The sequence below is a fragment of the Bufo bufo genome, chromosome 4, assembly GCF_905171765.1.
Source record: "Bufo bufo chromosome 4, aBufBuf1.1, whole genome shotgun sequence".
Lineage (NCBI taxonomy): Eukaryota > Metazoa > Chordata > Amphibia > Anura > Bufonidae > Bufo > Bufo bufo.
The window spans coordinates 34,462,628-34,478,549 of NC_053392.1; the positions used below are offsets into that span (position 1 = coordinate 34,462,628).

At 43.1% G+C, this 15,922-nt stretch overlaps 1 protein-coding gene across 2 annotated transcripts in view; it reads right to left on the bottom strand.

Annotated features, from left to right (window-relative positions):
* Positions 1-15,922, bottom strand: part of OTOF (otoferlin) — a 256,471-nt gene that overhangs the window by 40,084 nt on the left and 200,465 nt on the right. For both annotated transcript variants that reach the window (XR_005778099.1, XM_040427092.1), the window contains 5 exons: positions 10,780-10,966; positions 8,608-8,831; positions 6,446-6,554; positions 2,501-2,684; positions 2,236-2,356 (listed from right to left, as the gene is read on the bottom strand). Coding sequence is in view for 1 of the 2 variants with exons in the window: in XM_040427092.1 (XP_040283026.1) it covers positions 2,236-2,356; positions 2,501-2,684; positions 6,446-6,554; positions 8,608-8,831; positions 10,780-10,966 (825 nt within the window). In the remaining variant the exon portion in view is untranslated. The remainder of the gene's footprint in view (positions 1-2,235; positions 2,357-2,500; positions 2,685-6,445; positions 6,555-8,607; positions 8,832-10,779; positions 10,967-15,922) is intronic.

Consider the following 15,922-nt stretch of genomic DNA (forward strand, 5'->3'; position numbering starts at 1 on the left):
CTTGGAAGACAAGCGGGTAGGTATGGTGGACATGTGCCACAACGGCTTGGGGGGCACTTTCGAGAAGTTTTTATTGGGGAGAACATAGAGCAGAGCAGTGGCATCTGGACGGAGCACTGCTGTGGGGCATGAGAGCCCATGGCTCCCTGCCCTGCCATTTACCCACACATACCCGAGGCATATTAGCACAGCAGCCTATGAGAGGGAGCATCTACAGTGCAGGCGCAGTGACATCATCATGATCGCCTGTGCTGGACGCCAGACGCTCAGGCAGCAGGTCGGAAGAGTCCCATAGCCTGCACCGCTAAAGACAGCAAGAATTACATGAATATTGTATTATGGGGGCACTATTACTAATCAGGGCCATCTGGAGCAGCACTATTACTAATACGGTCACAAACGGAGGCACTTTTACTAACAGAGGCACCCTGGGGGAGAATCATTACTATTGGGGGCATTATGGGGAAGCATTATTATTAATGGGGCACTATGGGGAAGCATTATTATTAATGGGGCACTTTAAGGGAGAATAAATACTATTGGGGTACTATGGGGAAGCACTATTATTAATAGGGGCACTTTCAGGGAGAATAAATACTACTGGGGGTACTATGGGGAAGCACTATTATTAATGGGGGCACTTTTATGGAGATTAAATACTATTCGGGTACTATGGGGAAGCACTATTATTAATGGGGGCACTTTGGGGAAGCAGTATTATTAATGGGGACACTTTAAGGGAGAATAAATACTATTGGGGGTACTATGGGGAAGCACTATTATTAATGGGGGCACTTTTATGGAGAATAAATACTATTGGGGTACTATGGGGAAGCACTATTATTAATGGAGTACTTTGGGGAAGCAGTATTAATAATGAGGCACTCTGGGGCTGCATTATTATTAATGGGGAACTCTGAAGAAGCACCATTATTAATGGGGACACTCGTAGGGAGAAGGATTACTGTTGGGGACATTATGGGAAGCAGTATAATTAATGGGCGCACTCTGGGGGAGAAACATTACTATTGGGAGGCACTATTATTAATGGTGACACTTGTAGGAAAATAAATACTATTGGGGGTATTATGGTCAAACACTATTATTAATGAGGCGCTCTGATGAAGCACTATTATTAATAGGGACACTCGTAGGGAGAATTATTACTATTGGGGGCAATATGGGGGAACACTATTATTTATGGGGGCACTCTAGGGTAGAAGCATTACTATTGGGGGCATCATGGGGACCACTATAATTAATAAGGGCACTCTGGGGGAGAAACATTACTATTGGGAGGCACTCTAGGGAAGCACTATTATTAATGGGGACACTTGTAGGAGAATAAGTACTATTGGGGGTAGTATGGGGAAGCACTATTATTAATGAGGCACTCTGGGGAAGCACTATTATTAATGGGGACACTTGTAGGAGAATAAATACTATTGGGGGCATTATGGGGAAGCACTGTTATTAATAGGGCACTTTGAAGAAGCGTTGTTATTAATGAGCACTCTAAGAAAGTACCATTATTAATTGGGACACTTGTATGGAAAATAAATACTATTGAGGGCATTATGGGGAAGTACTATTATTAATAAGACACTCTGGGGAAGCACATGGGGGCACTGGTAGGGAGAATCATAACTATTGTGGGCACAATGGGGAAGCAGTATTATTAATGGGGCACTTAGGAAGAATCATTACTATTGGGGGCATTAAGGGTGCTATAGGGGGAGTGCACTCTGGGGGAGAAACATTACTACTGGGAGGCACTATGGGGAGCACTATTATTAATAGGGGCACTCTGGGGGAGAAGCATTACTATTTGGGGCACTCTGAGGAAGTATTACCACTTGTGGCCATTTTGTGGGCACTCAATAGGGGAGGCACACTGGCACAGTTACAATTGGGGACACTATGGGGGAGCACTGTAACCGTTGGGGCATTGCCTTGCACTGTTTTGGCACTATAACTGTTAGGCAGTGTCACTGTTATTTGTTCTGGGCACTTAGGGGGCATTATTACTATCATGAGCGGGCACTTAGGGGGCATTATTACTATCATGAGCACTATCAGCTCAGCGCTATGGCACCATTTACTGTAGGGGCAGAGAAACCTTGCTCCACCCTTGAGCTGTGCCCCATCTCCTCGTCTCTTGCCCTTATGCCCGCTCCATATTGACTCCCATTGCTTCTCTGGTCTACACCCTCTGACCAGTGAATCCCGACTGACCAGCTTGTCTGCAATCTTGTCCATGATATTGGCATTGTACAGTCTTCTCCTCTGGTCCTGCCACCAGCTTTTAATGTAGATACAAGGCTTCTTGTCAAAGTAGGGCAAGTGGAAGTAATTTCTGAAGATGAGAAGTAAGACACACGTCAGAGAGAAGTGGACGGTCTGGGAATTCCTATAGTGAGGTCAAGACACAATTCTGAGGCAGTCAAACTGTGGGAGATATCTACCACCACTTCTTTCTCCCCCTACAGATGACAATCACCTGTCTGTTATAAATGGCTTCATTGCGGGGGAGCTGGAGACGGACTGCATCTCCCCATCATCATCCGCTTCATCCTCACTGGAGTTCTGTAATAGTTCTGTCTCCTCCTCCATGCCGTCACCTCCTTCCTTCTTCTTCCTAATACTTGGCCTCGTGGTCCCGTCAACTTGGTTACCATAATTACCTACAAAGATTGCAGATTAGAATTTAGAGTTACCAAAGAGCTAAACTTAAAGGGGGCAAGATGCAGTCACAATTTTACAACTTCAGAGCTGAAATCTCCCAGAATTCCCTACTTGTTCAGTGTCTGCACAAAAGTTCTGGTGGTTTTTATTCTGGAGTGTTTCATCTATACACTGGAAAATCATCTGAAGTAGGAAAAGTAACTGCCCCATGTACTATGAGAGGTTAGGTAACCTGTTAGGGGTGGGTCAACAAGCATCCTTAATTCCGCCAGTCTGTCCGTTAGGGGAACAGACTGTGAAATTCACTGTGTCCGGCGTACATGCCGGTCCTCGGCCGGCCGAATACCCAGCTACATGCAGTATTTTTTGTCTGTCCGAAAGCCGGCACATACGCCAGTAAGAGGAGGAATCGCCGCCGAATCCTATTGCACTGAATGGTGATTCTGCTGTGCATGGTGGTAACCGGCTGTGCCGGACACGGTAAACTCCGGCAGTCTGTTTCTTCACCAGAACAGACTGCCGGAGACAAAACCGCAGATGTGAACCCAGCCTTACAGGATGTAACTCAGGATCAGTACAGGACAAGTAATGTATGTACACAGTGACTGCACCAGCAGAATAGTGAGTGCAGCTCTGGAGTATAATACAGGATGTAACTCAGGATCAGTACAGGATAAGTAATGTATGTACACAGTGACTGCACCAGCAGAATAGTGAGTGCAGCTCTGGAGTATAATACAGGATGTAACTCAGGATCAGTACAGGATGAGTAATGTATGTACACAGTGACTGCACCAGCAGAATAGTGAGTGCAGCTCTGGGGTATAATACAGGATGTGAGTTTAGGATCAGTACAGGATAAGTAATGTATGTACACAGTGACTGCACCAGCAGAATAGTGAGTGCAGCTCTGGAGTATAATACAGGATGTAACTCAGGATCAGTACAGGATGAGTAATGTAATGTATGTACACAGTGACTCCACCAGCAGAATAGTGAGTGCAGCTCTGGAGTATAATACAGGATGTAACTCAGGATCAGTACAGGATAAGTAATGTAATGTATGTACACAGTGACTGCACCAGCAGAATAGTGAGTGCAGCTCTGGAGTATAATACAGGATGTAACTCAGGATCAGTACAGGATAAGTAATGTAATGTATGTACACAGTGACTGCACCAGTAGAATAGTGAGTACAGCTCTGGAGTATAATACAGGATGTAACTCAGGATCAGTACAGGATGAGTAATGTAATGTATGTACACAGTGACTGCACCAGCAGAATAGTGAGTGCAGCTCTGGAGTATAATACAGGATGTAACTCAGGATCAGTACAGGATAAGTAATGTAATGTATGTACACAGTGACTGCACCAGCAGAATAGTGAGTACAGCTCTGGAGTATAATACAGGATGTAACTCAGGATCAGTACAGGATAAGTAATGTAATGTACACAGTGACTGCACCAGCAGAATAGTGAGTGCAGCTCTGGAGTATAATACAGGATGTAACTGAGTATCAGTACAGGATAAGTAATGTAATGTTTGTACACAGTGACTCCACCAGCAGAATAGTGAGTGCAGCTCTGGAGTATAATACAGGATGTAACTCAGGATCAGTACAGGATAAGTAATGTAATGTATGTACACAGTGACTTCACCAGCAGAATAGTGAGTGCAGCTCTGGAGTATAATACAGGATGTAACTCAGGATCAGTACAGGATAAGTAATGTAATGTATGTACACAGTGACTGCACCAGCAGAATAGTGAGTGCAGCTCTGGAGTATAATACAGGATGTAACTCAGGATCAGTACAGGACAAGTAATGTAATGTATGTACACAGTGACTCCACCAGCAGAATAGAGAGTGCAGCTCTGGAGTATAATACAGGATGTAACTCAGGATCAGTACAGGATAAGTAATGTATGTACACAGTGACTCCACCAGCAGAATAGTGAGTGCAGCTCTGGAGTATAATACAGGATGTAACTCAGGATCAGTACAGGATAAGTAATGTAATGTATGTACACAGTGACTGCACCAGCAGAATAGTGAGTGCAGCTCTGGAGTATAATACAGGATGTAACTCAGGATCAGTACAGGATAAGTAATGTATGTACACAGTGACTGCACCAGCAGAATAGTGAGTGCAGCTCTGGAGTATAATACAGGATGTAACTCAGGATCAGTACAGGATAAGTAATGTAATGTATGTACACAGTGACTGCACCAGCAGAATAGTGAGTGCAGCTCTGGAGTATAATACAGGATGTAACTCAGGATCAGTACAGGACAAGTAATGTAATGTATGTACACAGTGACTCCACCAGCAGAATAGAGAGTGCAGCTCTGGAGTATAATACAGGATGTAACTCAGGATCAGTACAGGATAAGTAATGTATGTACACAGTGACTCCACCAGCAGAATAGTGAGTGCAGCTCTGGAGCATCATACATGATGTAACTCAGGATCAGTACAGGATAAGTAATGTATGTACACAGTGACTGCACCAGCAGAATATTGAGTGCAGCTCTGGAGTATAATACAGGATGTAACTCAGGATCAGTACAGGATAAGTAATGTATGTACACAGTGACTGCACCAGCAGAATAGTGAGTGCAGCTCTGGAGTATAATACAGGATGTAACTCAGGATCAGTACAGGATAAGTAATGTAATGTATGTACACAGTGACTGCACCAGCAGAATAGTGAGTGCAGCTCTGGAGTATAATACAGGATGTAACTCAGGATCAGTACAGGATAAGTAATGTAATGTATGTACACAGTGACTCCACCAGCAGAATAGTGAGTGCAGCTCTGGGATATAATAATGGATGTAACTCAGGATCAGTACAGGATAAGTAATGTAATGTATGTACATAGTGACTGCACCAGCAGAATAGTGAGTGCAGCTCTGGAGTATAATACAGGATGTAACTCAGGATCAGTACAGGATAAGTAATGTAATGTATGTACACAGTGACTGCACCAGCAGAATAGTGAGTGCAGCTCTGGAGCATCATACATGATGTAACTCAGGATCAGTACAGGATAAGTAATGTATGTACACAGTGACTGCACCAGCAGAATAGTGAGTGCAGCTCTGGAGTATAATACAGGATGTAACTCAGGATCAGTACAGGATAAGTAATGTATGTACACAGTGACTGCACCAGCAGAATAGTGAGTGCAGCTCTGGAGTATAATACAGGATGTAACTCAGGATCAGTACAGGATAAGTAATGTAATGTATGTACACAGTGACTCCACCAGCAGAATAGTGAGTGCAGCTCTGGGATATAATAATGGATGTAACTCAGGATCAGTACAGGATAAGTAATGTAATGTATGTACATAGTGACTGCACCAGCAGAATAGTGAGTGCAGCTCTGGAGTATAATACAGGATGTAACTCAGGATCAGTACAGGATAAGTAATGTAATGTATGTACACAGTGACTGCACCAGCAGAATAGTGAGTGCAGCTCCCTCTAGCAGCGGCTGTGTTTGTATAATTTTATCATTTATCTCTATGATTGTACAGGGTATATGGAGAACCTTCCTGGATGGAGCTGTTATGATGGTAGTTCTCACATAGCACCATAAATGTATGTGGTGGGATGTTGAGGACTCAGGAGAAGTGCTCACATCATTAAGTAGGTATCAGATGTAAGAAACTAGTGACAACTTTCTGCGACGGCCGAAATCCGGGACAATATGTGACGAAAAATATTAAGTAATAATTAGGAAGAATCACCTATTGTAACTTCAAAGTTGATCGGCTTGTCCCCGCTTTTGCGATCGACCATGGTGGCTTCCAAAAAAGCTCCGAAAAGAAAGAACTCCTCCATCTTTCCTGTGCAGTTCTAAGGGAATATCAGAAATGAACTCAACAGTTAAACACAAGTCTCACATGATCAGTGAATAGAATTTCTGCATTTCATTTATATACAATTCTGGCCTCCTGCAGCCACCACAAGGGGAGCTCAGGAGTTTTCATATACATTGACCTCAGTGATAGCACAGTCTGCATTAATCTCCTGAGCGCCCTCTAGTGCTAAAAGTATATATTTATAAGTAATAATCTCCTGAACTCGCTCTAGTGATGACTGTATATATCTGTATGTAGTAATCTCCTGAGCTCCCTCTAGTGGTGGCTGTATATATCTGTATGCAGTAATCTCCTGAGCTCCCTCTAGTGGTGGCTGTATATATCTGTATGCTGTAATCTTCTGAGCTCCCCCTAGTGGATGATGTATATATCTGTATGCAGTAAACACCTGAGCTCCCTCTAGTGGTGGCTGTATATATCTATATGTGGTAATCTCCTGAGCTGCCTCTTGTGGTAGCTGTATATATCTGTATGCAGTTATCTCCTGAGCTCCCTCTAGTGGTGGCTGTATATATCTGCATGTAGTAATCTCCTGAGCTCCCTCTAGTGGTGGCTGTATATATCTGTATGTAGTAATCTCTTGAGCTCTCTCTAGTGGTGGCTGTATATATCTGTATGCAGTAATCTCCTGAGCTCCCTCTAGTGGTGGCTGTATATATCTGTATGCAGTAATCTCTTGAGCTCCCTCTAAACCTGGCTGTATATATCTGTATTTAGTTATCTCCTGAGCTCCCTCTAGACCTGGCTGTATATATCTGTATGCAGTAATCTCCTGAGCTCCCTCTAGTGGTGGCTGTATATATCTGTATGCAGTAATTTCCTGAGCTCCCTCTAGTGGTGGCTGTATATATCTGTATGCAGTAATCTCCTGAGCTCCCTCTAGTGGTGGCTGTATATATCTGTATGTAGTAATCTCCTGATCTCCCTCTAGTGGTGGCTGTATATATGTGTATGCAGCAATCTCTTGAGCTCCCTCTAGAGGTGGCTGTATATATCTGTATGTAGTAATCTCCTGAGCTCCCTCTAGCGGTGACTGTATATATATGTACGCAGTAATCTCCTGAGCTCCCTCTAGTGGTGGCTGTATATACCTGTATGTAGCAATCTCCTGAGCTGCCTCTAGTGGTGGCTGTATAAATCTGTATGCAGTAATCTCCTGAGCTCCCTCTAGTGGTGGCTGTATATATCTGTATGTAGTTATCTCCTGAGCTCCCTCTACCGGTGGCTGTATATATCTGTATGCAGTAATCTCCTGAGCTCCCTCTAGTGGTGGCTGTATATATCTGTATGTAGTAATCTCCTGAGCTCCCTCTAGTGGTGACTGTATATATCTGTATATAGTAATCTCCTGAGCTCCCTCTAGTGGTGGCTGTATATATCTGTATGTAGTAATCCCCTGAGCTCCCTCTAGTGGTGGCTGTATATATCTGTATGCAGTAATTTCCTTAGCTTCCGCTAGTGGTGGCTGTATATATCTGCATGCAGTAATCTCCTGAGCTCCCTCTAGTGGTGGCTGTATATATCTGTATACAGTAATCTCCTGAGCTCCCTCTAGTGTTGGCTGTATATATCTGTATGAAGTAGTCTCCTGAGATCCCTCTAGTGGAGGCTGTATATATCTGTATATAGTCATCTCCTGAGCTCCCTCTAGTGGAGGCTGTATATATCTGTATGCAGTAATCTCCTGAGCTCCCTCTAGTGGTGGCTGTATATATCTGTATGCAGTAATCTCCTGAGCTCCCTCTAGTGGTGGCTGTATATATCTGTATGTAGTAATCTCCTGAGCTCCCCCTAGTGGTGGCTGTATATATCTGTATGCAGTAATCTCCTGAGCTCCCTCTAGTGGTGGCTGTATATATCTGTTTGCAGTAATCTCCTGGGCTCCCTCTAATAGTGGTTGTATATGCCTCTATATGCAATAAGCCCCTATGCTACTCCTTGGTGGTAACTGTAGTTATTCACCAGCAGCTTGAGAAGCAACGGTGGGAGATAATTTTTCTAGAGCATTAATGAACAGCAAATCTTACATCAGGCACTGGGGGCGCTCCTTCTACTTGCACCTCTGTTGAACTGGTTAGCTCCGGAGAAGTTGTGTCTAAAATCTCCACTGCAAGACTTAGCAGTAATCGGGCACGGAAGGAGACCCCTTCTCCGAGCCCCTCGTTCAGATCCTGGTGTTCATCCATCAGCGTGTAATTCCGCGTAGAGCCGTACATGTTCACCCAGGCCGGGCCCAGGGTTGGGAGAAAACCTGTGGAGCAGAGAGAATGTGGGAAAACTTAGGGCACAATATTTCCTGCTGCCGATACAAATTACACAAGAATGATTCCCACTCTGCTAATTATGTGCGGTTCTTTAGAAAAACCCAAACTCCGGGCAGATGCTGGATTGGATCTCTGAACCTCAGTTCTGTGCAGGTAAAGTGCCAAGATCCAGCGAAAATTAAGACTTTCTGCAGGTTTCTCCACCTGTAGATCAACTCTTCAAACACATAAGTGTTTGCCCAAAGTAGACTACCCCTTTAAGGTATGAATGTCTCTACAGAGAATCAGTGGTTTAGTTTGGTCATAGAAGCACTTGTGATTTACATAAAGGGGTGAATGGGTCCACAGTGCTACACGGGAACAGTACAGAGTCCCCATGAAGGCACTTGATGCTTGTGCTTGTACAGTCCTGATCAAAAGTTTAAGACCACTTGAAAAATGGAAAAACATCATATTTTACATTGTTGGATTATAACAAGGTTCCAAGTAGAGCTTCAACATGCAACAAGAAGAAATGGGAGTGAGACAATTGAAAACAACGAATAAACTGAAACGGGCTGTTTTTCAGCTGATCAAAATTTTAGGACCACATGCCTTTAAATGGCCAAATCTGTGCAAAGATGTAGATTCATTGTCATTTTCTGTCAGGTAGTCACACGTTGTGAGGGCAAAGGCAAAAAAACTCTCCCTTTTTGAACGTGGTCGGGTTGTTGAACTGCATAAGCAGGGTCTCTCACAGCGCGCCATCGCTGCTGAGGTGGGACGCAGTAAGACAGTCATTTGGAATTTCTTAAATGATCCTGAGGGTTATGGAACAAAAAAGTCAAGTCGAAGACCCCAAAAAATGTCCTCAGCACTGAGCTGGAGGATCCAATTGGCTGTCCGTCAAGACACTGGACGATCCTCGACCCAAATTAAAGCCCTTACTGGTGCTGACTGCAGCCCCATAACCATCAGATGGCATCTGAGACTGAAGGGCTTCAAAAACAAAAAACGTCTTCAAAGACCTCGTCTCCTTGAACGCCACAGAACTGCTCGTTTGGACTTTGCAAGAGAGCACCAAACATGGGACATTCAAAGGTGGAAGAAAGTTTTATTCTCTGATGAGAAAAAATGTAACCTTGATGGTCCTGATGGTTTCCAACGTTACTGGCATGACAAGCAGATCCCACCTGAGATGTTTTCTACGCGCCACAGTGGAGGGGGCGCCATAATGGTCTGGGGGGCTTTTTCCTTCAGTCTAACAATGGAGCTTCAGGAAGTGCAGGGGCGTCAAACGGCCGCTGGCTATGTCCAGATGTGGCAGAGAGCATTCCTCATGGCTGAGGGCCCTCGTCTGTGTGGTAACGACTGGGTTTTTCAACAGGACAACGCTACAGTACACAATGCCCGCAGGACAAGGGACTTCTTCCAGGAGAATAACATCACTCTTTTGGCACAAGAACCTTTGGGGATGGATGGCAAGGGAAGTTTACAAAAATGGACAACAGTTCCAGACAGTAGATGGCCTTCGTGCGGCCGTCTTCACCACTTGGAGAAATGTTCCGACTCAGCTCATGGAAACGCTTGCATCAAGCATGCCGAAACGAATTTTTGAAGTGATAAACAATAACGGCGGAGCTACTCATTACTGAGCTCATGTTTGGAAGTTGGATTTCTGTTTTGGGGGGGTTTAGTGTTTTTTTGGAGGTGTGGTCCTAAACTTTTGATCAGCTGAAAAACAGCCTGTTTCAGTTTATTCGTTGTTTTCATTAAATTGAATGCTCAAAAAATGTTTTGTCTCACTCCCATTTCTTCTTGTTGCATGTTGAAGCTCTACTTGGAACCTTGTTAAGATCCAGCCATGCTAAATAGGATTTGTTGCCATTTTTCAAGTGGTCTTAAACTTTTGATCAGGACTGTATTTGGCCTTCATTCCTCCATGGTTGACTTTACCTTTGTCGCCCTCGTTAGAGATTTTTCGCAGGTCTATGAAGTGGGTCCCGATGGCCACATCGTTCACCTTGTCAGAGTCCCTGATCTGTATCTTCATTCTTTTGCACAGAGGAGGAAACATCTCTGTGAATATTATCTGCTCGTTCCACATGGGCTCATAGCTGCTTTTCTGGACGGACGTCTTACCCTGGTGGGCGGAAGGAGAGGCTGATGAGCGAAGGTCTAGCAGAACATTACAATGTCTTCTACATTGGGTCATAGGATTTTTTTTTGGAAGTGACTGGTTAGTGGCCCCTAGACCACCAAGTATATCATTATGGGGCTACAACACCAAGATTCCATGGATACACTGAACACCAGGGATAGTTTTATTAACCCCTTCAATGCTAGGGATATAACTGGACACAGGAGAAAATAATTATTAACTCGCTAGAGTACAAGGATATAATTAATACCTACTGGACACCAAGGGTATACATAATGGGATATATTTATTAACCACCTAGACACCAGGGATATAGCTATCAACCAAGTGGACACCAGAGCTATATATAATGGACAGCAGAGATACAGTTATCAACCCACTGGACACCAGGGATATATTTACAAAAGCATTGGACCCTAGGGATACACTAGGAACAAATTTGTCTGCCCAATGGACACCAGGGACATATTTATTCACCCACTGAGAACCAGGGATAAGTTATTAACCACTGGACACCAGTGATATATTTAGTAACCCACTGGACACCAGGGACACATTTATTATTCCACTGGACACCAAGGCTATAGTTATCATCTCACTGGATACCAGGGATATACAGCATTTAATAATTCACTGGACACAATGGACATATTCACGAACCCACTGGACACCAGGAATATATTTATTAACCCACTAGACAGCAAGGATATATTTATTACCCATTGGACAAGATATATTCATTACCCCACTGGATGCCAGGATTATATTTATTAACCCACTGGACACAAAGGATATTATTATCCCAATGGACTACCAGTATTTAACTACTAATGTACTAGAAATAAGGGATATAATTATTAACCCACAGGACACCAGGGATATAATTATTAACCCACTAGATGCCAGTGACATATTTATTAACCCACTAGACACCAGGGATATAATTATTAACCCACTAGATGCCAGTGACATATTTATTAACCCACTAGACACCAGGGATATAATTATTAACCCACTAGATGCCAGTGACATATTTATTAACCCACTAGACACCAGGGATACATTCGTCAACTCACTGGACACAGAGATTATAATTATAACCTGATGGGGAAAATAGTCATACACAGCTTGCCCAATAATTGATTGCCAATCTTATATACTAATACTCTATGCAAGTGTGCGACTGTCACGTTAGCTTACTTACAGAAGGATTACTTGTATCTAGTTCTGCTAGAATGGAATTAGTGGTATGACCTTCTGATATTAGGGAGGTACCAGGATGAGGCCTCATACAGATAAGGCAGCCGGAGGGTTGGAGACAAAGGCAGCGCTCCAGACGCTATAATCCTTGTAGTCAATGATGCATTTAACTCCTGATGTTAATGTGCAGAACTGTAAGGACTATGCCCAAGTGCCAGGTGGTCAGAAAAATGGCTTGAAAACCCCCTTGGTTTGGCAACAAGCCAGAGCCCTGGCCATCTCTGTTTGTTTGGGGTTCTCCATGCACGTATTTTACTTATTTCTTGTTTAGCAAATGTGGTGCCAATATTCAAAAAGAATATGGCGGGAAGATCTCTGCTGTTTCAAACAGCAGAGACCTGTGGCTAATTACCGTGACCGGCAATAATGCTGATCGCGGTAATTAAATGCTTTAGAATAGATGCCATGACCAAGTGAGATAACGGCATCTAAATGCGCAAAAACCCGGAAGCTCGAGCTTCCAGGCTTCCTACAGATGCCCCGTGTGGCCAATTGGGGCATCGGTAGTTGCGCGGAACTCTTTCAGGCTCGCTGAGAAGGCTGAAAGTGTTCATGCTGCAATTCTTATTTTGGCCACCAGATGGCAGGCCAGGATAAGAAATAAGCAATATTGAGTTTAAATGGCATTTTAAAAAATCCCTGATAGAACAAAATGAAAAATTAAAAAAACATAATTTATAGGCTCATATATGAGCCACAAAATCATCACAAAAAATTAAAACATTTTCTTTTAAATATATATAAAAATAAAAAAAATATAAAAGTTTAAATCACCTAAATAACAAAAAATATAAACATCATGGGTATCACTGCGACCGAAAACGCCCATACTATTAAAATAGAAAAAAATTAATTCCAATACGCCGATTGGCGCAACGGAAAAAAAAGGTCAAAATGGATGATTTGCCATTTTTTCATTGCTTCTCTTACCCAAAAAAATCTAATAAAATGTGATCAAAAAGTCATGCACACTCCAAAATGGTATCAATAAAAACGGCAGATTTTTCCGCACAAAATGAGCCCCTAAACAGTATACATAAGTATAAAAAAGTTATGGGGGTCAGAATATGGTGATGTAAAAAAAATTAACATTTATTTTTACACTATTTAGACATAAAAAACCTATACACATGGGGTATCATTGTAATCGTACTGACCTAGAGAATAAGGGGCATGGGTCAGTTTTGCCATAAACGAAACGCTGTGGGAGCAAAACCCGTAAAAAGGTAGAGGAATTGCATTTTTTGAACGCTTCCCACTACATTTTATGCCATAATTAATGGTGGCATTAGAAAGTACAACCTGTTCCGCAAAAAATAAGCCCTCATACAGCTATGTGACTGTAAATATAAAAAAGTTATAGCTCAAGGAAGATAAGAAGAAAAATGAAAACGCAAAAATGAAAAAACCTCCGGTATCCTAAGGGTTAACCCCCCCCCTTCCCCCCGACTTACTATTCTGACACCTACTGAGCCACCAGGAATATTACGAAACCCACTGAGCCACCAAGCAAAAAGTAAGGGATGTGGCATGTGGGGGCGCCATGATGTTAGCAGAGAACTCAAAGATGGCCCATCCCATCGGTGAACACAATGTAGGTCGAAAAAGAGTTCAGCACGTGGACATCAGCTAGACATGGTTCCTCAACTCCAGTCCTCAGGGCCCACCTACCGGTCATGTTCTCAGGATTTCCTTAGTATTGAGCAGGTGATATAATTAGTGTCCATGCATCAGGACTTACCACAGGTATACATTGTGTGGGATATTCTCAAATCATGACCGGTAGGTGGGTCCCGAGGACTGGAGTTGAGGAACACTGAGCTAGAGCATGTTACAGGAACTACGGGATTCAGAGGTCATTGTCACGATCGGCACACACGGAACATGACAGGCTACCAGGGACACTCTGGTGTTCACTACACCCGTGACCTTGGATACGACTGTAAGGGGGATCTCTGCTTCCACCATCGCTTTCACACTCACCAAACACATTAGGCTACCAAGGAGTGTAGCAACCCCTCAAAAGCGTCCACACAGCCACACAACACTGCCACCACCCATCAGACGGAACGTCCCAGTACAGACACAGAGCATTCACAGGAATGTTATGCATTGTACCATATAACAGGTAGTGTTAATCGCGAATATTCTATTCGTGAATTTTTATCGCGAATATCGGCACTTCGAGAATTCGTGAAGATGTAGAATATAGTGCTATGTATACGTAATCGCGAATATTCTATTTATTTTTTTCATCAGTAACCTCCCTTCTTGCTTGTGGGCCAATGAGAAGGCTGCAATGTCGTTGTCAGAGCTTAGCAACATCCCTAGCAACCAATTGGAAAGTTGCCTACCCCTTTACTATATAAGAACCTCCCCCGCAGTTCTGAGAGAGAGAGCAGTGACATTGCTGTGCTCTGTGCTTTCATCTGGATCCAATTCCTTATCCAATTACATTAGATAGTTAGTTAGCTTATATATACAGTGGATATAAAAGTCTACACACCCCTGTTAAAATGTCAGGTTTCTGTGATGTAAAAAAATGAGACAAAGATAAATCCTTTCAGAACTTTTTCCACCTTTAATGTGACCTATAAACTGTACAACTCAATTGAAAAACAAACTGAAATCTTTTAGGTGGAGCGAAGAAAACAAAAAAAAAAAAATAATAATGTGGTTGCATAAGTGTGCACACCCTCTTATAACCGGGGATGTAGCTGTGTTCAGAATTAAGCAATCACATTCACAATCCTGTTAGATAGGAGTCAGCATACACCGGCCATCATGTAAAGTGCCTCTGATTAACCCCAAATAAAGTTCAGCTGCTCTAGTTGGTCTTTCCTGAAATTTTCTTAGTCGCATCCCACAGCAAAAGCCATGGTCCACAGAGAGCTTCCAAAGCATCAGAGGGATCTCGTTGTTAAAAGGTATCAGTCAGGAGAAGGGGACAAAAGAATTTCCAAGGCATTAGATATACCATGGAACACAGTGCAGACAGTCATCATCAAGTGGAGAAAATATGGCACAACAGTGACATTACCAAGAACAGGACGTCCCTCCAAAATTGATGAAAAGACGAGAAGAAAACTGGTCTGGGAGGCGACCAAGAGGCCTACAGAAACATTAAAAGAGCTGCAGGAATATCTGGCAAGTACTCGCTGTGTGGTACATGTGACAACAATCTCCCGTATTCTTCATATGTCTGGGCTATGGGGTAGAGTGGCAAGACGAAAGCCTTTTCTTACGAAGAAAAACATCCAAGCCAGGATACATTTTGCAAAAACACATCTGAAGTCTCCCAAAAGCATGTGGGAAAAGGTGTTATGGTCTGATGAAACCAAGGTTGAACTTTTTGGCCATAATTCCAAAAGATATGTTTGGCGCAAAAACAACACTGCCCATCACCAAAAGAACACCATACCCACAGTGAAGCATGGTGGTGGCAGCATCATGCCGAGGGGCTGTTCTTCTTCAGCTGGATCTGGGGCCTTAGTTAAGCTAGAGGGAATTATGAACAGTTCAAAATACCAGTCAATATTGGCACAAAACCTTCAGGCTTCTGCTAGAAAGCTGAACATGAAGAGGAACTTCATCTTTCAGCATGACAACGACCCAAAGCATACATCCAAATCAACAAAGGAATGGCTACACCAGAAGAAGATTAAAGTTTTGGAATGG